Source organism: Impatiens glandulifera, chromosome 4 (assembly GCF_907164915.1).
Source record: "Impatiens glandulifera chromosome 4, dImpGla2.1, whole genome shotgun sequence".
NCBI lineage: Eukaryota > Viridiplantae > Streptophyta > Magnoliopsida > Ericales > Balsaminaceae > Impatiens > Impatiens glandulifera.
This window is the reverse complement of record NC_061865.1, coordinates 61,589,330-61,612,426: the sequence shown is the minus strand read 5'-3', so window position 1 is coordinate 61,612,426 and position 23,097 is coordinate 61,589,330. Positions and strand designations below refer to the sequence as shown.

General features: G+C 31.3%; 4 protein-coding genes across 4 annotated transcripts; 1 reads left to right on the top strand and 3 right to left on the bottom strand.

Annotated features, from left to right (window-relative positions):
* Positions 1 to 484: 484 nt before the first annotated feature.
* Positions 485 to 1,746, bottom strand: LOC124935656 (probable 2-oxoglutarate-dependent dioxygenase AOP1). Its single transcript, XM_047476074.1, has 3 exons — positions 1,382 to 1,746; positions 845 to 1,181; positions 485 to 703 (listed from the first exon to the last, which is right to left on the bottom strand). Exons 1-3 carry the CDS (start codon positions 1,744 to 1,746, stop codon positions 485 to 487), a joined length of 921 nt encoding a protein of 306 aa, XP_047332030.1.
* A 3,455-nt stretch (positions 1,747 to 5,201) lies between these two features.
* Positions 5,202 to 6,538, bottom strand: LOC124936397 (probable 2-oxoglutarate-dependent dioxygenase AOP1). Its single transcript, XM_047476897.1, has 3 exons — positions 6,130 to 6,538; positions 5,541 to 5,862; positions 5,202 to 5,454 (listed from the first exon to the last, which is right to left on the bottom strand). The coding sequence occupies exons 1-3, from the start codon at positions 6,504 to 6,506 to the stop codon at positions 5,206 to 5,208; spliced, it is 948 nt and encodes a 315-aa protein (XP_047332853.1). The 5' UTR covers positions 6,507 to 6,538; the 3' UTR covers positions 5,202 to 5,205.
* A 4,411-nt stretch (positions 6,539 to 10,949) lies between these two features.
* On the bottom strand, positions 10,950 to 12,220 carry LOC124937005 (probable 2-oxoglutarate-dependent dioxygenase AOP1). The gene is made up of 3 exons (XM_047477528.1): positions 11,835 to 12,220; positions 11,316 to 11,637; positions 10,950 to 11,198 (listed from the first exon to the last, which is right to left on the bottom strand). Exons 1-3 carry the CDS (start codon positions 12,218 to 12,220, stop codon positions 10,950 to 10,952), a joined length of 957 nt encoding a protein of 318 aa, XP_047333484.1.
* A 3,807-nt stretch (positions 12,221 to 16,027) lies between these two features.
* Positions 16,028 to 21,617, top strand: LOC124936780. The gene is made up of 7 exons (XM_047477306.1): positions 16,028 to 16,765; positions 16,843 to 17,156; positions 17,290 to 17,976; positions 19,143 to 19,271; positions 20,308 to 20,511; positions 20,779 to 20,979; positions 21,189 to 21,617. The coding sequence occupies exons 1-7, from the start codon at positions 16,477 to 16,479 to the stop codon at positions 21,309 to 21,311; spliced, it is 1,947 nt and encodes a 648-aa protein (XP_047333262.1). The 5' UTR covers positions 16,028 to 16,476; the 3' UTR covers positions 21,312 to 21,617.
* Positions 21,618 to 23,097: the final 1,480 nt, after the last annotated feature.

Below are 23,097 nucleotides of genomic sequence, written 5' to 3'. Positions count from 1 at the left end.
CCTTCTCCTTCTCCTTCTCCTTCTCCTTCTCCTTCTCCTTCTCCTTCTCCTTCTCCTTCTCCTTCTCCTTCTCCTCACACAAAAAAAAGTTTTGATTTATATCTCTATTTTTATTTATTTATACCATTTAATTTGTAAAAAAGTAAATATTGAATTTGATTTTTGCATAGTAATTTATGAGACTAATTGTAACATGATATGCTATTTATATATATGACTAATTAATTATTAATTAATTACCTAATAATTACAAATACAATGATCATGAATTAACATTAAGTCAAATTAAAGAGATCGATGTGTGTATATATAGTACATTACGTGTTCCCAAAGAGATATATGTAATCATGATTCCATTAACTAATTAATTAATTAATACATGATAAAGACAACAAGTAATTATTATTTGACATTAATTAATTAATTAATTATAAAGAGATTTACACACACATGGCCGGCCGGGGTTGCATTTGATCAAGACATATTATTTATAATATCCGCAGTAGGCCTTAAGAGCGTGTTCAAGACTAAGGCCTTGAGGTGTGTAGTAGAAAGACAGGAACTGAGCATGGTCATATGGCTTGAAAAGCAAGGGATGGTCCTCGTTTATGAGCTCATTTGGTGCCTTTATTATGTACCCACCATTAGGGACCGTGAACAGCCCCAATGAGTAACGCGCTTCTTCCCCGGCCTCATCATAACCCTATGGAAAGGGGAGTAAACATGTCCATTCGACCAAGCCTGCAGGCTGCATGCATGCACTCCCATTAAATTAATTTATTTATAAACTGATATTCAAAATTAACATATATACAATATTATGCATACATACATACATACATACATGAAGTGAATCTCCAACTAGGACGATAAAAGAGTCGGGTGAGCGGTAGTGTACATCAATCCATTCCCCATCTTTAGTCATAACCTCCAAGCCATCAACCTCGTTCTGGTAAAGAATCGTCATAACGTTCTTGTCAGTGTGGGATCTGATGCCCAAATGTGGCTCTGGCTCGTTTGATTCGGCCGGGACAATATTGTATTTTTGGACTCTAAGAAGATAGTTGGTTGAAGTCATATGCTCCTCCAAGTACTTCTCCACTCCAATGCTCTCTAAACTCATCCTTCTCACCATTTCATCTAGCTCCGATACCCGTTTTGAAAATAAATGAATAGCTTTGCTGCATGTAAAAATAATTAATTAATACAAACAAATCATGACTTGATCTTATAATTTACACACAATCTATTATATTAAATGTACTTATGAGAATGAAACAACTATTTGAATTTATTTAATAATTATATACTAAGCCTAGCTAGCTAGCTAATTAAATATATTCATGAAGAAACAGAAATAATATTAATTAATATATAGTACCAAAAAGTAGTGTTTCCTTCGGGCCACATGACTCTCGTAAATTCATCGACGTTGTCAACCATGTTGGCTCCTTCGATGCCCATGCTCTCGTAGAGAGGTACCAAGGGGTTAGGGCCAATATAGCCATGATAGGGCTTCTCGCTAAAGTTCTTAAACTTGGTTTGTAAGGGAAGATCAAAGAGCTCCTCCAAGGATGAGAACATTTGTTTGCGGAGATCCAAAGGAATCTTAGGAAAGAATGCCTCGAAGCAACCGTACTCTTCTAAGGCTCGTCGGACCTGATCTCTGATCGAGTCCCATGATGCGGACCCTGGTTTGAGGTCAGGCTCGGCAAAATCTATGAAGGGGAGGGTTTGAGTTCCCATGTAAGCGATCAAGCTGTTGTGACTATATATATATATATATATATGAGAAACTTGCTTTATAGGAACCTTCAAGTTTCTTATATATATAGCACTTAATTACTAGAGGAAGATGGAGATTAGATTAGCTAGATCTAGATCATTATAAAATAATTTGTTTCATTTTCTCTGTAATTAATTATTAGCAGAAGATATTGTTCAAAGGAGATAAAGTCTGGGGCCAAATCCATCAATATAAAATAATTTATTTATATATATATATATATTTATTTATTTATATTTATGTACGAACCAATTATATTAATAATTATATATTTGTTGTCTTTTATATAATATTCCGTGTATTTGCATGAGTAATAATATAAAAAACCGAGAAAAAAATATTACAGTGAAATTGTGATAGCATTTTTAATTCTGTTTTTCAACGTTTTAAGTTTATGGGCGGATCAACCCACAATCCGACCCAAGTATCAATTTACTCTCACATTACAGAACGATCTCTAAAACATTTGATACAATTTGATCCTCAACTCAATTAGTTTGACCTCTAAAGTCCACTTCTTCCCCATACCACGAGTGAAAGAGAAAATATAAAGACTACCATTAAAGTAGCATAGGCGAGACTTACTATATCAATATGAATTATGTCACATATCTCTATAAATATGACGAAATTCTTCCATTATTGCTCACTAATAATAGTGAAATCTACATCGCATAATCAAAAAAGAATGATGACCCGTTAAAAACTATTGATGAACCACCGCGTTCATTAAATTTGGTGTTGAATTTATAATATAAAGTGTTATTTGCCTAATTGGTTAAAGGGTTGTATTTATTTTGATAGGTTGCAAGTTCGAACCATATCTATAACATTTTTAGTTTTATTTTTAACCGTTTTAAGTCGATGGGCGGGTCAAAACACAATCCGACCAAATATTCATTTACTCACATATATATCTAAATTAACCACAGCTCTCGACCCGGCAATCCGAACACTTTAAAAATTAAGCATCATTATATATATAAAGATTACATGTTTCTCGCTTCAAATAATATTTTACTCAATTGACAATAATTAGTCTGAAATAATAATTTAATTTGGCTTTACAATTATTGATGGCAATTTGAAATTGCCCCGCGAAAACCGAACCGAATTGCCCCGTTTGGGACGGTTTTTCCCCGAAACCGAACGGGGATGGGACGGGGATGGTATTTATGTCCCCCGTCCCGACTCGCCCCGATTTCACCCCGATTCTGTCCCAAACACCATAAACATAATTAAATATACTAATATATTTATTTATTCATTATATTTTATAAAAGTAATAATGTTATTTCTTTATAATAATATAAATTCTTAATATATTACCATATATATTATATTAAAAATTTAGTATATATAATTTTTGTTTATTTTTAAAAAAAAATTATTAACGGTGTCCGCGGGATTCTCCGAAATCGAAAAAAACCGAACAGGGCGGGAATGGAATTAAAAAATCCCCGAAATTAAAACGGTGCGAGAATGATAAATGCATTCTCCACCCCATTGTAATCCTTATTTTCAAGCTTATAACAAAGTCTAAATCATTTAAGTTTGAAGACTCGGAGGTTTAATTAAAACATAAACAATAGCTAGGAAGAACAGAGCAAAAAATTTTGCAGATCTGGATCCCAATTAAATGATATATATTTTCAGAATATCTTATAGTTTATTTTTAAATGCCTTGCATCATTTTATATTTATAAAAAAATATTTTATATCATGCATAACATAAATAATAAAGTCATTAAATCGTTTACAAGCCCCTCCCAAATAATAAAAAATCTCTATATTTTTGTTTTACTCTGTTTGAATAATTGGCCATTTCGTCAATTGGTAATTTTGTAGGATATTTATTTCATGTGAAATAGCTTATGATTTTGAATTTTAATTATTAAATGGTCATATTTTTAAGGTAATAATCTACGTGGACATATTAGTGATGGTTAAGGGGTAACAACTTATTGTTAATCAATTAAAGAGACAACAACTTTTTCTTGAACTATCTCTTACTTACTTGATTTGAAATGAAGTTTTTTTTTAAAATGACAGCAATGTTATCTTAAACTAACTCTTAATTACTCGATTTGAAATGAATTTTTTTTTTAAAGAGACAACAATGTTATCTTAAACTATCTCTTACCTACTTGATTTAAATGAAGTTTATTCAGAGAGATAACAACTTTCTCTTAAATTATCTCATAATTACTCTTGAAATGAAGTTTCTTCAAAGAGACAACAACTTTCTCTTAATTACTCTTATTTGAAATGAAGTTTCTTACAAAAACAAAAAAAAAACTTTCTCTTACAACAACTTTCTTTTAATTATCTTTTAATTATTAGATTTGAAATGAAATTTCTTAAAAAAAGACAACAATTTTCTCTTAATTTATCTTTTAATTACTCAATTTGAAATAAAGTTTCTTCAAAAAAAACAAAAAAATTCTTTTATTTACTCAATTTAAAGTGAAATTTCTTCTAAGAGGCAACAATTTTCTCTTAATTACTCGATTTAAAGTGAAATTTCTTCTAAGAGGCAACAATTTTCTCTTAATTACTTGATTTGAAATTAAGTTTCTTCAAATAAATAACAACTTTCTCTTAAACTATCTCTTAATTACTCGATTTGAAATGAAGTTTTTTTAAAAAGACAACAATGTTATCTTAAACTATTTCTTACCTACTCGATTTAAATGAAGTTTATTCAAAGAGACAACAACTTTCTCTTAAATTATCTCATAATTACTCGATTTGAAATGAAGTTTCTTCAAAGAGACAACAACTTTCTCTTAATTACTCTATTTGAAATGAAGTTTCTTAAAAAAACAAAAAACTCTCTTACAACAACTTTCTTTTAATTATCTTTTAATTACTAGATTTGAAATGAAATTTCTTAAAAAAGGCAACAATTTTCTCTTAAATTATCTTTTAATTACTCAATTTGAAATAAAGTTTCTTCAAAGAAACAAAAACTTTCTCTTAATTACTCGATTTAAAGTGAAATTTCTTCTAAGAGGCAACAATTTTCTCTTAATTACTCGATTTAAAGTGAAATTTCTTCAAAGAGGCAACAATTTTCTCTTAATTACTCGATTTGAAATTAAGTTTCTTCAAATAAATAACAACTTTCTCTTAAACTATCTCTTAATTACTCAATTTGAAATTAAGTTTCTTCAAAGAGACAACAATTTTCTATTAAACTATCTCTTAATTACTCGATTTGAAATAAAAAAAAAAATTAAACGAGACAACAACTTTATCTTAAACAACATGTCTTTTCATGTTTTGTAATGAAATTTACTTAAGAGATAACTTTCACATTAAGATATCCAAACACACAATTTTAGTTTATTATGAAAAGAAAATGCTTTCAATCCCGCGTATGGATATTATAAGTTTATAAGTCACAACTAACGATCTTAAGCTCCGCAATAGGCCTTAAGGGCTTGCTCAAGTCTCTGGCCTTCAGGTGTGTAGTAGAAAGACAAGAACTCAACATGGTCATATGGCTTGAAGAGCAACGGGTGGTCTTCGTCTATAAGTTCCTCCGGCGCCTTTATTAGGTGCCCTGCTTTAGGGATCGAGAACAGTCCCAATGAGTAGCGAGCCTCGTTCCCCGTCATCATCACCCTATGAAAAGGGGAGTAGAGACGCCCATTCGACCACGCCTATATTAATCCACTCCCCAATTAAAACATATGAAATTAAATTGATCAAAATTATAATATTGATAAAAACCTAGCTAGAGGCTTACGTGAAGGGAATCGCCAATCATGGCGATAAAGGAATCGGGCGAGCAATGGACATTTATCCATTCTCCATCTTTGGTCTTAACCTCCAACCCATCAACCTCGTTTTGGTAAAGAATTGTGACCACGTTCTTGTCGGTGTGGGAGTTTATGCCCAGTTTTGGCTCGGTTGACTCATGGCCTTTGTATTTTTGGACCCTAAGAAGGTAGTTGGTTGACGCCATATGCTCGTCCAAGTATTTCTCCACTCCAATACTCTCTAAAACCATCCTTCTAACTATTTGATCGAGTTCCGATAGTTGCTTAGAGTATGAATGAATATCTTTGCTGCGAGAAAAAAAAAAAAAAAAGTATTTATTTTCAGTGTGTTTTTGACTGAATGTTAAATACCGATTTAATTAGTTGTCTTTAAATACTTGATTTGTGTTTGATAAATAGTTGTGGACATGTAAGAGTGATCAAAACATCATGTGATATTAATTAGCTAGGGTTGGTATGTCATGTTATCCTATTTAGTTTTAAATAATAATTATTAAATAAACTAACACTTATATATAAGCATAATGTAACAACAAACAAATAATTAACATCTACCTGAAAGTAGGGTTTCCTTCGGGCCACATGACTCTCGTAAAATCTTCAACTTTATCAGCCACATCTGCACCATCAACGCCCATGCTCTCATAGAGGGGTACCATCGGATATTGTCCAACATAGCCATGATAGGGCTTCTTGGAAGAGTTCCTCACCTTTGTTTGCAAAGGAAGATCAAAGAGATCCTCCAAGGATGAGAACAGCTGTTTACGGAGATCCAAAGGAATCTTGGGAAATAATGCCTCGAAGCAACCATACTCTTCTAAGGCTCGTCGGACCTGACCCCTAACCGAGTCCCATGATGTAGACCCTGGTTTGAGGTCTGGCTCGCCGAAATCTATGATGGGGAGTTTTAGAGGGAGGGTTTGAGAGCCCATTCTAAATCAACTGATCTCCCTTTTTTTTTGTGTGAGTTGTGACTATGAGAAATTTGCATACAAACCTTGAAGCTTATTATAGAGCTATTAGAAGTTCATATCTTTGCAATTATTGAACAGAATGTGACAAAAAAAAAATATATATATATATATTCAAAAGAAGCCGGGACCAAATTACTATATATGCCTTGATTACAAATATTATATATATTTTATGGTGTGTTGGGAATAATGTATGAAGCAACAACAATTATTTATCTTGTATGTTTATTTTTATAGTATTATCATTTTGTCTTTGTTTTTTTTTTTTCTTGACATATAGTGTTTTATTTTAATAATTTATGTATATGCTTATGAATTTATTCATTTTTTATATATACTAAACCCATGTATATATATAGTGTGATTTTAGATATAATTCTCTTTTTTCTTGATAAACTTACAAATCTAACAATTTCCATAAAAAAAAGGTTTATGATAAATATATATATATATATCAAAGAAGGAAAATCATCAATCTAAATCAAAAGGCTATCCAATATTATGGATGAATTAAAGAAATCATCAAATTAAATGAGATTTATTGCACACGTAATAGTAGTCTTCTGCGAGCTCTCATTATAAATTTTGAATTCTTGAACATATATATTACAAAGGATTATTGTCCCTAATAAATATAATATGATGAAATATAGTAGGAAATGATGAACCGAACAGAAAAAATGAGTACTAGAGTTTTATTTGAGTTCCTTCTAATTTTGAATTCTTGTCCGACCATCTTGACCGTTTCTGATGATATTTTTGCGTTAATTATCGTTTATTTTAAAGAGAAGAGAAAAAAAGGAATCTTACATTAATAATGTCGAGGTGAATTTAAATATAAATAAAATAATCCAAAAATAAAAGTGTATAACTTTTTCTCTGTTGGTTTCTGGTTCGGATGTGAAGGGAATATACCCTTGTACAGAAAAAGACAATGGATAAAGTTAATTAACGTGATAATTAAAAACTAGAATAACTAATTAATCAATCATATATAATATTTATTTTGGAAAGGTTAAAATCTGGCCCAGTAATATGACGTTGAAAATTGATAAATTAATGAATAATAAAAAAAATTGATTTGGATAGCATGAATTCTAAATTGTCAAATTTAAACTCTTAATTGAATTTTTTGAACTCTTTTTTTAAAACTCGAAATTTGAGACTTCTTACGGTTAAAACGTTAAATTATAACTACCTGGTAAATCCCGTTATTATATAACTCAAAATAGTTGTATTTTAACGGTTTCAAACGTTGTTAACTTATTATTCACGTGTATATATAAAAAAATAAAAAAAAAATTATGTCACTAATTTAATTTAATGAGTTATTATACGACAAATATTTACATTCTTGTTCCGATTTTGATTTCTTTCTTTCATGATTAATTAATGACTGGCGAGTTTATTTTTCAATTTCCAGATTTAGCTGAATTTTGGATGATGAGTCAATGTTTCTCTCTAGTTATGGTGGATTGGAAAGTTTCACTAATTTTATAATGCATAGTTGTTTGTTTCTCCTAGAATCGAATCGTTTAGGGTGTGTTTGATAGCCCTGGAATTGGCATTGGAATTGGAATTGGAGGGTCCAATTCCAATTCTTATGTTTGTTAGACACTTTAATATTAAGAATTGGAATTGGAATTAGAATTCCAATGGAATTCAATATAGTGTAATTTGATAGCTCTCGATTCCTATCTTTTTAGGTCGGAATTGTAATTCCAAATTAACACGTTTTTCATGTTTTTGACATGTCTAACACGTTTTTCACACATTAAACACGTTTTTAACACGTTTTTTTACACGTTTAACATATTTTCATATTTTGGCACGTTTAACACGTTTTTGACACGTTTAATACGTTTTTGGCACGTTTAACACGTTTTTGACACATTTAACACGTTTTTCACGTTCTTGACACATCTAACACGTTTTTTACACGTTTAACATGATTTTCACGTTTTTAACACGTTTAACACGTTTTTGGCACGTTTAACACGTTTTGACACATTTAACACGTTTTTCACGTCCTTGACATGTTTAACACGTTTTTGACACATTTAACACGTTTTTCACGTCTTTGACACGTTTAACACATTTTTGACACGTTTAACATATTTTCACGTTTTTAACACGTTTAACACGTTTTTAACACGTTTGACACGTTTTTTGTGTTTTGGCACATTTTGCACGTTTTGGCACGTTTAACAAGTTTTTCACATATTTAACACGTTTTTGACGCGTTTAACACGTTTTCACGTTTTTGACACATGTAACCCGTTTTTTTACGTTTTTGACATGTTTAACGCGTTTTCACGTTTTTGACACATTTAACACGTTTTTTTACGTTTTTGACACGTTTACCACAATTTTGACACATTTTACACGTTTTTCATGTTTTGGCACGTTTAACAAGTTTTTCACATATTTAACACGTTTTTGACACGTTTAACACGTTTTCACGTTTTTGACACATTTAACACATTTTTTTACGTTTTTGACACGTTTACCACATTTTTGACACGTTTTGGCACGTTTAACAAGTTTTTCACATGTTTAACACGTTTTTGACACGTTTTCACGTTTTTGACACATTTAACACATTTTTTACGTTTTTGATACATTTAACATGTTTTCACGTTTTTAACACATTTAATACTTTTTTTACGTTTTTGACACGTTTACCACATTTTTGACATGTTTAACACGTTTTTCACGTTTTTCACGTTTTGGCATGTTTAACACATTTTTCACATGTTTGGAACGTTTAACACGTTTTTGACACGTTTTCATGTTTTTAACACGTTTAAAACGTTTTTAACACGTTGACACGTTTCACATGTTTTTTACGTTTTTGACACGTTTGACATATTTTTAACACATTTAACACGTTTAACACGTTTTAACACGTTTAACACGTGAAAACGTGAAAATCGTGTGAAAAACGTGTGAAAACGTGAAAAACGTGTTAAAACGTGAAAACGTTTGAAAACGTGGAAAACATGTTAAAACGTGTGAAAAACGTGAAAAACGTGAAAAACGTGAAAAATGTGTAAAACGTGTTAAAACGTGTGAAAAACGTGAAAACGTGAAAAACGTGTGAATAATGTGTGAAAAACGTGAAAACGTATTAAAACGTGTAAAAACGTGAAAAACGTGAAAACGTGTTAAAATGTGTGAAAACGTGAAAACGTGAAAACGTGTGAAAATGTGTGAAAAACGTGTGAAAAATGTGAAAAATGTGAAAAATGTGTGAAAAACGTGAAAACATGAAAAATGTTAAAAACGTGTGAAAAACGTGTTAAAACGTGCGAAAAACGTGAAAAACGTGAAAAACGTCTAAAACGTGAAAAACGTGTTAAAACACGTGAAAAACGTGAAAACATGAAAAACGTGTGAATAATGTGTGAAAACGTGAAAAACGTGTGAAAAACGTGAAAACGTGTAAAAACTGTGAAAACGTGTGAAAACGTGAAAAACGTGTGAAAAACGTGAAAAACATGTGAAAAACGTTTGAAAAACGTGAAAAACGTGTGGAAAACGTGAAAAATGTGTTAAAACGTGTGAAAAACGTGAAAAATGTGTGAAAAATATGAAAAACGTGTTAAAACGTGTGAAAAACGTGAAAAACGTGTAAAAATGTGAAAAAATGTCAAAAACGTATTAAACGTGCCAAAACGTCCAAACATATTTTAAAAGTTAACATTTTGAACCGATGTTTTATTTTACAAACATTAGAATTAGAATTGAATTGCAATTCTATCATTTTCCCAAACATAGGAATTGGAATTGAATTACAATTCTATCATTTTTCCAAACATAGGAATTGAATTGTAATTCAATGTCAATTCTCATGGAATTGGAATTAGAATTCCAATTCCAATTCCAATTCCCCATCATCAAACACACCCTTAATGATTCTAATTTTCTTCTTCCTTCCCTGTTCAATCTCCGACTAGTTAGTTTGGGCAACGAGTTTCATTTATGAAGGTTTATTCATTTTTGCTCCAGTTCGAAAATATATATTAACTAGTTAATTAAAATAATTGACTGACATTAATTTTTTATTTATTTATAAATTTCATGTTGGCATAATTTTATTAAAGATCTAAATTTTGATTTTTGAAAGAATTTATCTGAAATCATAATTATCCCAATAATTTAGGCTTTGAATATATATATCAACCGGATATGACTATTGACATATAATATAGATGAATATATAAATCTGTCAACCACTTTTACATTATCTAGATTATATATTCTTAAACATCTTAATTTCACACATATATATATATATAGATACAAATTTAAATTATTTTAAAACAACTATTACAAGTAATAGTGACGTACTTATGAAATAAAGCAATTATAATCTTAATTAATTAATTAATTAATTAATTAAGCTCCACAATAGGCCTTAAGTGCGTCCTCAGACCTCTGTCCTTCTTCTGTGTGGTAGAAAGACAAGAACTCAACATGGTCATAAGGCTTGTAAAGCAAAGGATGGTCCTCATCTACAAGCTCCTCGGCCGCTTTTATCACATACCCTTGATTAGGGAACGAGAATAGACCAAGCGAGTAACGTGCCTCATTCCCCGTCATCGTCACCCTATGAAATGTAGGGCATAGACGCCCATTAAGCCATGCCTAGGTACACACATATTCAATCCGATAATTTTTCTTGTGAGAATCGATAAATAAAAAATGAACCAAGATAAAATTAAAATCGTAATAATTAATTGTTAGTGTAGAATTAATAATTACATGAAGGGAAACTCCAATCAAGACGATGAAGGAGTCCAAAGAGCAACGGGCTTTGATCCAATCCCCATCTTTGGTACTCTTAACCTCCAAACCGTCGAGGTTTTGGTAGAGAATGGTGAGGAAGCTTTTGTCCGTGTGTGAGGTGATGCCTAGTTGTGGCTCAGTTGTTTTGGGGCCTTTGTATTTTTGAACCCTAAGGAGATAGTTGCTTTCTTCTATGTGCTCGTCCAAATATTTCTCCACTCCAAAGCTCTCAAAAATCATCCTTTTTACTAGTTGGTCCAGCTCAGATACTTGCTTTGAAAATGAATGCATATTTTTGCTGCCAAAAAATTAAGGTTCACACATGCACATTCTCTTATAATTAATTTAAGTATATTTTTTTTCTAGAGAAATAAAAATTGGACCTTATTAACACGTACAAATAAATAAAACTCCAATTATCTAGCTAGAAATGATCACCTCATGAGTACTTGTAACAAATTCAATTAATATATAATTACGTATATATATACTTACCAAAAAGTAACGTTTCCTTCTGGCCACATGTCTCTAGTAAATTCTTCAACGTTTTCAACCATCTGTGCTCCGTCGATGCCCATGCTCTCGTAAAGAGGTACTGTCGGGTACTGGCCAACATAGCCATGATAAGGCTTATTGGAAGTGTTCTTGACCTTTGTTTGTAAAGGGAGATCAAAGACCTCCTCCAAACAAGAGAAGGTATTTTTACGATCTTCCAAAGGAATTCTAGGAAAGGATGCCTCAAAGCAACCGTACTCTTCCAAGGCTTGTCGAACAAGATTTCTGACCGAGTCCCATGAAGGGGACCCTGGTTTGAGGTCCGGTTGGGCGAAATCTATGATGGGGAGTAGTTTTGTAGTAGGGTTTAGGGTTTCTGAGCCCATATTAATTTGATAATATTCTTGTCACTGAAATTTTTTCTTACAAACCTTCATGATTAATGTAGATTTAAGGTAGGGTAGGTAGACGGCAGTATATATATATATATATATATATATAATAAACAATAAAATATAATGGAATAGCTTATCAATGCTGACGCTGATATAAAATATGAATCATTAATTAGATCAGCATTGATAATGATAAGCTATTCTATTATATTTTATCAAAACCTATTGTTGGTATGAATACAATAATATATTGCCGATTTGGAATTGATACCGACTTGATGAGGTAACCAATGTTAATTTCTTTTGTCCATCTTGTAATTTTGTTAGGAACATTTTAGAATCCAATGAACAATTAATTAATTAATTAATTAATTAATTAATTAATTAATTAATTAATTAATTAATTAATGGTGATGGACGATAAATATTAACTAGTTAAACTCTTATAATTTTAATTTATAATCTTCAAATTTTATGATTTTACAAATTTATAAATTATTTCGATTTTACGTTTGTGTATACGATTTTACATAAATAAATTAAATTTATATTTATACATCCAATAAAAAAAATTATTCAAATAAATGAACTTATATATGTAATTTATTTTTTATTTATAACTTTTATTATTATCATTTTTTATAATTATATACATAAATAATATAAGTAATATTCTTTTTAAAGAATTTTTTTATTAATTCAGATAAATTCTTAATTTTACGAATGTATAAATATTTAACAATTTTACCTAAATATTTAACAATTTTACCTAAATTTTACCTTCTCATTCTTGTTGATAAATTTACAGAAATGTTAAAAACTTTTAGTGGTTAATATTTAAAAATAATAATATAATTATATATAATATTAAATATTATCACAAATATATATAAAAAAAATGTGCATCTAAACATATAAATAGTTAATAATTAAAATAAATTAAAATAGAAATTAATAAGTGAACGAATAAGCTGCATAATGCTTGTTAAATTTTTTTTATTCGGTAACTTAATTTTTCACAATCTCCTATAAATATTTATTTTATAAATGTTAATTCAATAGGATAGAATAATAGTTGTTTATCGTAACGACAAAACAATAAAAACCAGGATGATTCACCTTGTCATTAAATGCATTCAAAACACAACAAGAACAAGAACCATTTGAGAGAAATAATTTAAAACATAAGTCAAAAGTATCAATGACGAATAAACATAACATAAAATCGAGCTCGAAAATCGATTCTCAAAAAAATTAATTAGTTTACTAACTTTCTCCACCAGCTTTCTAGAAGAGATTCCTATATCATAATAATAATAGTGTTGTGTAGTAAACGAAATTATCGACTACGATCACAGAACGTATTACGGTTCATTTCGAATCAAAGTCTACAAGAAAATAATTTGAATAGGGACTCATCGGCGATCAATCCAACCGAGCTCATGATTTTTATCCAGATATCCCAACAACTCACGATTGACCCCAACATCACTCCCTCAATGTCAATAATGTTCCAAAGTAGGCTTAAAATCGCAATCACTCTTTAACCATTCAAAAACTAGTGAGGTATCGTCTCCATCACTTCACAACCCATTCTACAATGACATCATACTAACAAAATAAAATAAAATATTATTTAAGTATATATTTTGTATTAAAAACAAAAAACTGACTTCTTGCGTAATTTTTTAAGATAATCATTGAATTATTTAAAAATAATCATTGAATTATTTAAAAATCACTATTATAGTGCCAGGTTTTGGTTTTTGTCTTTTTTTAATAAAAATTTAAAAGATATTAGTGCATAATAATAAATAAATATATAATTTTAAATAAGATTATTTTATATTTTAATTAATAAATTAAGTAATATAATTGATGAAAAGATAAAATAATGATGATTAAATGAATTAAATATTGATATCGGTTATTTGAATATTTTTTGAAATTTTGTGAAAAAGAAAATTATTTTATTGTAAAGGTAAGTTATTTAATTTTTAACTTAATTAAATTACTATAATCTTATTGATAAAATGAAAAAATAAAAATTAATCCATAGCCTAAGGATATAATAAAAAGATAAATTTTAAAAAATAGAGAGAGAGAGTTGAATTTTTGGAAAAATAAAAAAAGGAGCGGTTTGTGGGCCTGGTCTGGTCTGGCCTGGTTTTCTGAGTGGCCTGCCCATCAATCTGAGCTGAGGTCACGAGAGGAAATACTTGCTGCTACGGTAGAGGAGCCCACAAGACGGTGATGTCACATGATGTCCCACAAAAGGGAAAGTGGGCGCACTTCACGTTGTTAAAAAATCTCATTTTCAAACTAACCTGTTCAACTTTCTAAATTAACCATTTTATTCCTTTATTCCCCAGTTAACTTGCTTTATTATTCAAATTAAGTTTATTTATTTATTTATTTATTTTAAATTTATTTATATTTAAACTTATTATTATATATATATATACTTAAATTAATCTTTTTTTTATAAATTAGATTATTTATATTTTGATGTATATATTTACATTATTATTTATATTTTGAATTATTAATTTTATAAATATTATAATTATAATTTTAATATATACATTTACATTATAATTATTATTTATTATATTATAATAAATATTCACCCTATCATCCTCATAAATAATTAATAAATACTAATATATGTTAACCATAACCATATATAATAATTTAATAATTTATAAAAATAATTAAAATCATTCTTCTCTAAATTATTGACAATTTTACTCAAAATAATATTTAACTACGTTTCGTATAACTTTTTTGGCCACACCTCTTACAAATTATAATGTGATTATTCATGTATAACCTTCTTGGCCACACCTCCCATAAATTATAATCTTTCGTGAGTTATCTATCTCAATTCGAATACACTGACTCTTCGTTAGTTTTTCTATTTCTCAAAATTTTACTAGGAATAAAATTATCATATTTCTCCCAATTGAGAACGTCCAATATTGATTTTCTTGAACATATCTAAAATTGTTAATACTATATTTTATGTTATGTTTGTTTGTTCGTTGATAAATATTTTTTACTTATGATTTTATTATTATTTCTCAGATGCTTAATCTGGTTATTTTTCAATTTATTTTGTGACACTTTTAATGATCATGTTTTTTTATAATGTTTTTGTCATTATATTTAAACAATTCTTGTTTATATAACATTTTTTAAAATAAAATCAAAAAGTTATATAAAATGATAATTAAAAATAAATATATATTAAAATATAAATAATCAAATTTATAAAAAAATAATAATTTAAATATAAATAATCAAATTTATAAAAAATAGTAATTTAAATATTTTAATAAAAATATTAATTTAAATATATATATTATATATATATATATATATATATATAATAATAAGTTTAAATCTAAAAAAAATTGAGTTTAATAGTAAAATAAATTACTTTAGAAATAAATAAAAAAAAGTAAGTTAGTTTGAGAAATTGAACGTGAAATAAGGAGGTTATATTGAGAATATGTTCCACACCCAAAATTAATATTTTTTTTAATCAATTATCTCCTCAGACAAACAACACTGATTTCGATTCCCCCAATTTCGAAATCATCTCATCGCCGGCGATATCATTTAATGTCACTTTATTTTCTTCTAATCCTCATATTTTAATTTGAATTATTCAAATACAAAATTGCTAAACAAACCTAGCTTTTATATATATAAGAGTATAGTAGGAGTAGTCTAGGATAGTAGGAGTAAGAAATATTCAAAATTGAATTTTCTCGCTGCTTTTCGGAAATATAACAAAGTAAGTACACAACGGGCAGCAGGAGAGAGAGAGAAAGAGTTTGCAAAACCCAATCTGCTGGTTTTGAATCCCTCCTCCTCCTGTTTACGCTTCTTCTTCTTCTCTCTCCTCGCCATTTCACATTTCGGCCCTGCCCTAGACTTTCCTTCCTTCCTTCCATTCTGTAATTCCAATTCATCAGCTGAGCCTTTTCTTCGCTCGCCATACTCATATAGTAACCGCTCGGATCGAGAAAGCAAGCCGCCTTCCAATTTCAATGATTGATTGATTGATTCATTATTAACATGCGTTATGAATGATCGGTCTCGGAGACAGATCTTCCTGTCCTGTCCAGTCCAGTGTCCACAAATGCCTTCGAATCTCCTAGATTTGATTTTTGACAGCAGGTAGAAAGAAAGAAAGAAAGAAAGAAGATCACTGCTGCATTTAAGTGAATAATAAGAATATGGCAGCAGCAGCAGCATTAGCAGGAGGCAGCAGCAAGGGCCTGCTTGAGAAAATGCGGCGCTTTATATGGACAATATACTTCATGCTGGCAATGTTGGCATCCCTTCTGGTTGCCTCATCGTCTTTATTGGTGGCTATACTTGATATATTGGTGCCTTGTTTTTTAACTTCCAGTTTCACCTGCATTTGCTGCTACAGCTTCAAGGACCATCTACACAGATATGCTTTTACCACCTCCTTCACAGATATTCCTCTCCTCTCTCTCATCAGATCTCTCATTATCACTTGTATGTATCATCTTCCTTCTTTCTCACTCACTCACTTCTCTTACTTACTTATTTACCAGCTTACTTCTTATTTATAGGTGTTTATTCTTTGTATGACGGCCCTGCACTCTCACACGGCCCATATCTTGGCATCGTCACGCTCTGTTCTTTTATTTCAATCCTTCTCCTCTCCGTCAAGGCTTGTTTTTTCTCCCTTAACTCACAACTTGAACCCGACCACCCTTCATATTCTCTCGCAACACAGAACCTTCACTTTAAGAAATCATGGGGGATGCCCATCTTGTTCCTATCTTCCGTCGTATTTGCCCTTGGACATATTGTTATTGCTTACAGAATCAGCTGCAAAGCGCAGAGGAAGTTCTTCTTCCACAGATCACTTGACACAGGAGATGTAAGTCAAGGACAAACGGATTTGCTTATTGCAATTAATTGGTTGCTTATTGCAACATCAGACACTTTCATTTCTTTTCTTTTTCTTTTTCTTTTTTTAACTCTCAGGATCTTTAACCTATCACCTATGGCAGGTACTTCCATGTAAAATCACTTTTTCTAGCTTTCAGAAGATTCCTCGATCCCCAACTCCAGCTGGTAAAACACCAAAAGGTGATTGTGAAGCAAGGCAAAAATCATCTCCAATAATAACATCTCATGAGGAAAAGGAGTTTCCGGTCAGATTTCTAGCTGATGTTGACAGCTTATTCATCTCTTGTGATGGGCTAACTGTCCACTACAAACTGAGCATGCCTTGTTCACCTTCACGTTCCTTATCCTCCACAACATTTCTCAATGCACCGGCACTGAATGTTGCACCGAGAACACATTATCCTCTACATAGAAGTTCAAGCAATAAGTTTCACACATCCTCATTGTATGCTCCGTTGTTGGTGGGAAATCCATCTCCTCGACTCTCTGACGAAATAATTCCAGTCCTAAGTCTTGATGATGGAGGTGGTCGTGAGGAAGAAATGTGTGCATTGAAACTCTCTTCTTTTGAGTATGATCTGGAAGCAAATGATCAGACTGGCATTGTTTTGGTGCATGGTTTTGGAGGGGGTGTTTTTTCATGGAGGCATGTGATGGGACCCCTTGCTTTGCAGCTTGGCCATACTGTTGCTGCTTTTGACCGGCCAGGTTGGGGATTGACTTCAAGACCACGTCGAAAAGATTGGGAGGAAAGTCATATGCGTAATCCGTACAAATTTGAGAGTCAGGTAAACATGTCCACCTTTGGAAATACATTTAGAGGGTATGCAAATTATAAATCCTGTTGAATATGTAAAATAGTGGAACACTCAAATGTTTTCGGGGTATGTTACTATATGCTTCTTTCTTTTGAATTACAAAGATTTGTAAAAGTGGCCTACTACAGTTGGAACTGTGATAGTGTAACAAGTAACAATTTAGAGATGAAGATGAGAAGCTTAGAATGAAGACAACTTCGGGAAAAAGAGGGTGAGACACGAGAACACATGAGAGACATAGATCAAATATTGGTCGAGAGTATAGTTATTATGCATGGGTTCGGTCCTCCTACATACAAGACCTTCTTAACAGCCTACTACTAGGTCACTCAAAATTAACAAGAATGAATCTTATAAAATAGACCAGGTCCCTTGGATAGTTATGCCTCAGTTACAAGTAATATAATTCTCTACAGAGAAATTAAGTTACTATGGGCGACGTGAATCATGCTGTTAGGTGCACTAAATGAAATAGGAACGAATGCTTTTTGATCAATAGAGCAAAATACGACTAAGATGGAATAACACAGATAGGGTAACATAGGACAACGAGATTGTGAAGATGGGCTGATTCATTAGTGGGTCAAATGACTTGATTGATTATGATTACTATCAGTAGTAGAATATGATTTATATTATGCTTCCTTAGATAAGGGTTACACTAGTATTTAAATATAACATTAGGTTCCAATTACATTGCACAATAAAGAACGTATTTCTGGTTTATCTTTTCTCCAAATTTTATTGTATTCTCATTCCCCATTTAATTAGAACCTATAAAACCCTGATGTTTGTTACAGTAGGATTTTAGAAAAAGGCAGAATCATTCTATAATAATAAATAGTGTACCCCTATAATCATAAAAAGTAATTATTTGAATGTGAGGAAGAAAATGAGATTTGAAAGCAGAATTTCATTGATCAATTTTTGCTAACTCTCTTTGTCGCCATCATGCGCCTTATTTATAGTAATCGCTATATAATGGAATTAACCGATAGTCGCAAACCCCTCTCATATCAAGTTATTTGCTGCATGAAATTGGAAGAGAGCATCATTAGTAATCATGAGAAGATTTCATACTAGGTGTCCTTTTCTGCAGTCTCTTCTTAATTTGTTGTCTGTTCCAACAATTGCAGGTTGATTTGCTGCTTTCTTTCTGTTCCAAGGTTGGGTTTAAATCAGTTATACTTATTGGTCATGATGATGGAGGCCTTCTTGCCTTGAAGGCTGCACAAAAGATCCATGAATCGCTAGATAAAACACAGGTTAGTCAGTTTACTTGGTTCTACATGCCAATCTAGTTATTTAAGTGCCTTTGTATTATTCTGGACTTTTATAATGAACTGGCAAGGCAATACAACAGATATTAAATATTTTCTTGCCATTTTTTTGTAGCAGCATCTTACCATTTGACTCTTGCAGCTTTAAACAGTAATTTTCTGATCAAAATTGTAATTATAGAAATGAACCACTGAGTTTTCTCTTCTGCTCCTTCATGGAAGACCTGCCACCCTATTAATCTGGAATAGTGAAAGACCTTTTCACAAGTAAAAGCCTTCATGCTGATATGTGGTTCATTAATGCTGATTTGGAAACAATTTTTATTTCTGTTTTAAAATCTGGATCGATCCAGAAACAAAAATAAAATGTTGAATCTGTCTCTATCCTAGGGCCTTGATCATTTTGGCTATTTGAAAATAATCTCAAATAACCCACAGTCCCATCTTTCATCATCCTCATCAATCACAAATCATTAACCAAATTACCCTCTATTTAAAAAAATATCTATTTTTCCATTATATATTTAATACTCTTTAAGGCTTTTTTTATCCAAATAATAACCCCATAACTCATATTTTTGTAACCCAAAACAAGCATGATTATTTGAAATAACTGGATGCAAGGCCTAGGTTTAATTTTCAATCATTTATGTATCATGCGGATACAAAACATTCTAAATGAGGTCAATATTTGAATAGCTTTGTGTGATATATGTGTGCATTTTGATAAAACTGAAAAAGTATGTTGAATACTTCATTTTATGTGCTGAATGAGTTAATTGTTGAATAAACCATTATTTAGAAATAGAATAAGTGATAAGCTTCGAACACAGCCTTAGTCCTAATATACTTGGATTTATGGATTTCACCATGCTCCCTCACTGATGTATTAGTATTAAAGAGTGATGTCTGCAATCTCTTTAATGTATCTAAACTGTTATATATTTTCTAACCTGGATCAAATAAAAATTTGTTTAAATTTTTTTTCTTCACACCTTAATTGTTTTATGTCCGACTTAAGGTGAACATAAAGGGAGTGGTATTGCTAAATGTAAGCTTGTCAAGGGAAGTTGTTCCTGCCTTTGCTAGAATACTTTTGCATACTTCACTGGGAAAGAAGCATATGGTTCGCCCTTTATTGCGGACTGAAATAACTCAGGTTGTCAATAGACATGCCTGGTATGATTCTGGCAAGCTAACACGAGATATTTTGCGCCTTTACAAGGTATTACATCATCTGTTATGTTCTGTCTCATATATCTTCCTATTTATGTATTAACTGGAATAATATTTTTGGGATTTTCAAAATCGAGTGAAAGAGGTTTTCTATTTATTTATATTATTCTCATAATAGATTATACAACTTTAGAGCGGATATTAGAGGTAACTAAAATTCATAAAACAAATTACAATTTTTCAAAATTTCTTGATGCTCATGAGATACAATATATATATATTTTTTTTGTTGTGATGTGATTGCGGGATGAATCAGGCTCCATTATGTGTGGAAGGTTGGGATGAAGCACTTCACGAGATAGGAAAATTGTCATCGGAGACTGTCCTTGCACCACAAAATATATCATCATTGTTGGAGTCGATTAAGGACCTGCCTGTGTTGGTTATTGCTGGCGTTGAAGATGTTCTCGTCCCTCTCAGAACAGTCCAAGCGATGGCCTTCAATCTGGAGAATTCTGTAAGGACAAATAGCCCCTTAAAATACTAAAGCACCCCTACTTCAAATTTTTATAACATTTTAAAATATTAAATACAATGATATTTCCGTCTTAATAATCCACTTTTTCATTAAGAAGAAAGAAAAACTACATCAAACCAGTTGTTATTATGTATATTTATCTTGATTGCTAGCATATTTATTTCAATCATGTATAATATACCATGCAGAAACTGGTGGCAATATCAGGGTGTGGTCATCTTCCTCACGAAGAGTGCCCAAAAGCGTTGCTAGCGGCCATAACACCCTTCATCACCAGAGTTCTGTTAGATCCAGGTATCCAGAATCAATAGTTTTCTTCTTATAAATTTTCTGCCTGTGTAAATTCTTTTGGGAACACTTTTTAGAGTTTTGACATGGGGTAGTAGTAGTAGTAGTAGTAGTAAGGGTAGTTTGTTTGCCCTTTTATTTTCTTAGTTTTAGTTGTAAGCTCTGCCTGCTTGTTATTTTGATGTTTTTATTTAAAGCGTTTACCACTTACTTCAATGTGGGGTGCTGCGGAAGGACAATTTTGTACATGTTGTGAGAACCAAGTTGATTTTTCACATTTTCCATTCATTGTCGTGTTAGTTAATGGTTTGAGGTCAATTAGTATTTGACACACCCGATAGCTAGCTAAACACGTACCCACTTCAAACAATCGAATAAAAGACCTCCTAATCCTTCGGTTAAGTATTTGTTATTTAAAGTACCTAGGGTGCTGGATATGGATTAATTGAGTGCAGATTGTGATTGATTGTTAATGAATTCAAATAATTTGGAAATTTTTTAATAAAAAGATGATGCTCCCCTTGCGAGAACCGAACACAGTGAATTGGACCGTGACGACCCAGCTTGTTACAACCCGTATTTAAATTTACCCAACAGTTTGTAAATATGAATAATATTAATAATAATTCCAGCATTATTATTATTATATTATTGCTTACCAATTTCTTCCCCTGTATGGAAGTCAAAAATGTGAACCCACATGTCTTCTCCTCCAGCAATGAACTTATTACCAAACTTAGGCTCTAGTGAAGCCGATTCAATATTAAAAGGCATCTTGTAACTTTTCACCAACCCAAAACTGTAAACAAAACATCCAATATCTTTTTAATAATAATAATAATAATAATAATAATAATAATAATAATAAAATGCTTAGGAATTGTATGTAATTTAAAAAATCGGGTTTAGAGCAGTATAGAATAATGAAACAGAGATTATTATTAATTAGCAATGGAAAAGAATGAGGCTGAAAAGGAAAGGAAAGGAAAGTGATGATATCTGCATGATGAAGAAAGAAAGAGCGCGGTGGTGGTGATGGACATGGAATTACCTTTGCTGGCAGTACTGATAAGGAAAAAGCCGTCCGGCGGCGGCGTAATTGTTGGACTATAGGACAAATCTACAACGGGCCGGCCGAGAATGCCTGCCCATGGAAGGAAGGAAGGAAGGCAGGCAGACGAGCCATGGAGGAGGAGGCGCAACCTTCTTCTTCTCCAATCCCCATATCATCACCCTAGCTCAAGCTCACCTCATGCAGTATTACGTATTATATTTTGAACTCTTTGATCAGATTAATTAGCTAACCGGGGCGGGCGGGCGACGGTATAAAACTCCTGATCATCCGCGACTGTTATTGAAGAGAGAGCTTCAAGGAAGGAAAAGTTCCGATGGATGATTTCAGATCACGTGAAGAAATTAAAAACAAGATGATGATGATTTTTATTTTATACTGCTCGAATCTCTCTCTCTGTATGGACATCATCTAATTATGTTTGATTCATTCAATATCCATTCCATTCCATTCCATCCCATATTATTAACTTATTCCATTTGTTATTGGGGGTCGTATTTATTTAATCACTATATCATATCATATGGTCATTCAAATCATTTCTAGCTACTGAATCAATCTCTTAAGTCAACCACTTAACCCAAATTAATAATAACATGAAATAGTGCAATATTAATTCTTCTTACAAAGCAAGCAATTGAATCATCTTTTTTTTTCTTTTTTTTTTAAAGCAGAAATGAAATCTCCATATATAAGGGTAAGGGGGAGGGCCAAACAAACAAACAAACAAACAAATG

Bases quoted from the DNA above. Each gene is read 5' to 3' on its own strand.
- LOC124936397 (XM_047476897.1), bottom strand. From the start codon at position 6,506: ATGGGCTCTCAAACCCTCCCTCTAAAACTCCCCATCATAGATTTCGGC. The intron at 5,863-6,129 runs GTAGATGTTAAT...TTTTTCTCGCAG, and splicing joins GAAGGAAACCCTACTTTCAG to CAAAGATATTCATTCATACT. The intron at 5,455-5,540 runs GTAAGCCTCTAG...GGATTAATATAG, and splicing joins TGATTGGCGATTCCCTTCAC to GCGTGGTCGAATGGGCGTCT.
- LOC124936780 (XM_047477306.1), top strand. From the start codon at position 16,477: ATGGCAGCAGCAGCAGCATTAGCAGGAGGCAGCAGCAAGGGCCTGCTT. The intron at 19,272-20,307 runs GTTAGTCAGTTT...GTCCGACTTAAG, and splicing joins AATCGCTAGATAAAACACAG to GTGAACATAAAGGGAGTGGT. The intron at 20,512-20,778 runs GTATTACATCAT...GGGATGAATCAG, and splicing joins ATATTTTGCGCCTTTACAAG to GCTCCATTATGTGTGGAAGG.
- LOC124935656 (XM_047476074.1), bottom strand. From the start codon at position 1,746: ATGGGAACTCAAACCCTCCCCTTCATAGATTTTGCCGAGCCTGACCTC. The intron at 1,182-1,381 runs GTACTATATATT...TTTTACATGCAG, and splicing joins GAAGGAAACACTACTTTTTG to CAAAGCTATTCATTTATTTT. The intron at 704-844 runs GTATGTATGTAT...CCCTTTCCATAG, and splicing joins TAGTTGGAGATTCACTTCAT to GGTTATGATGAGGCCGGGGA.
- LOC124937005 (XM_047477528.1), bottom strand. From the start codon at position 12,220: ATGGGCTCAGAAACCCTAAACCCTACTACAAAACTACTCCCCATCATA. The intron at 11,638-11,834 runs GTAAGTATATAT...ATTTTTTGGCAG, and splicing joins GAAGGAAACGTTACTTTTTG to CAAAAATATGCATTCATTTT. The intron at 11,199-11,315 runs GTAATTATTAAT...GTGTGTACCTAG, and splicing joins TGATTGGAGTTTCCCTTCAT to GCATGGCTTAATGGGCGTCT.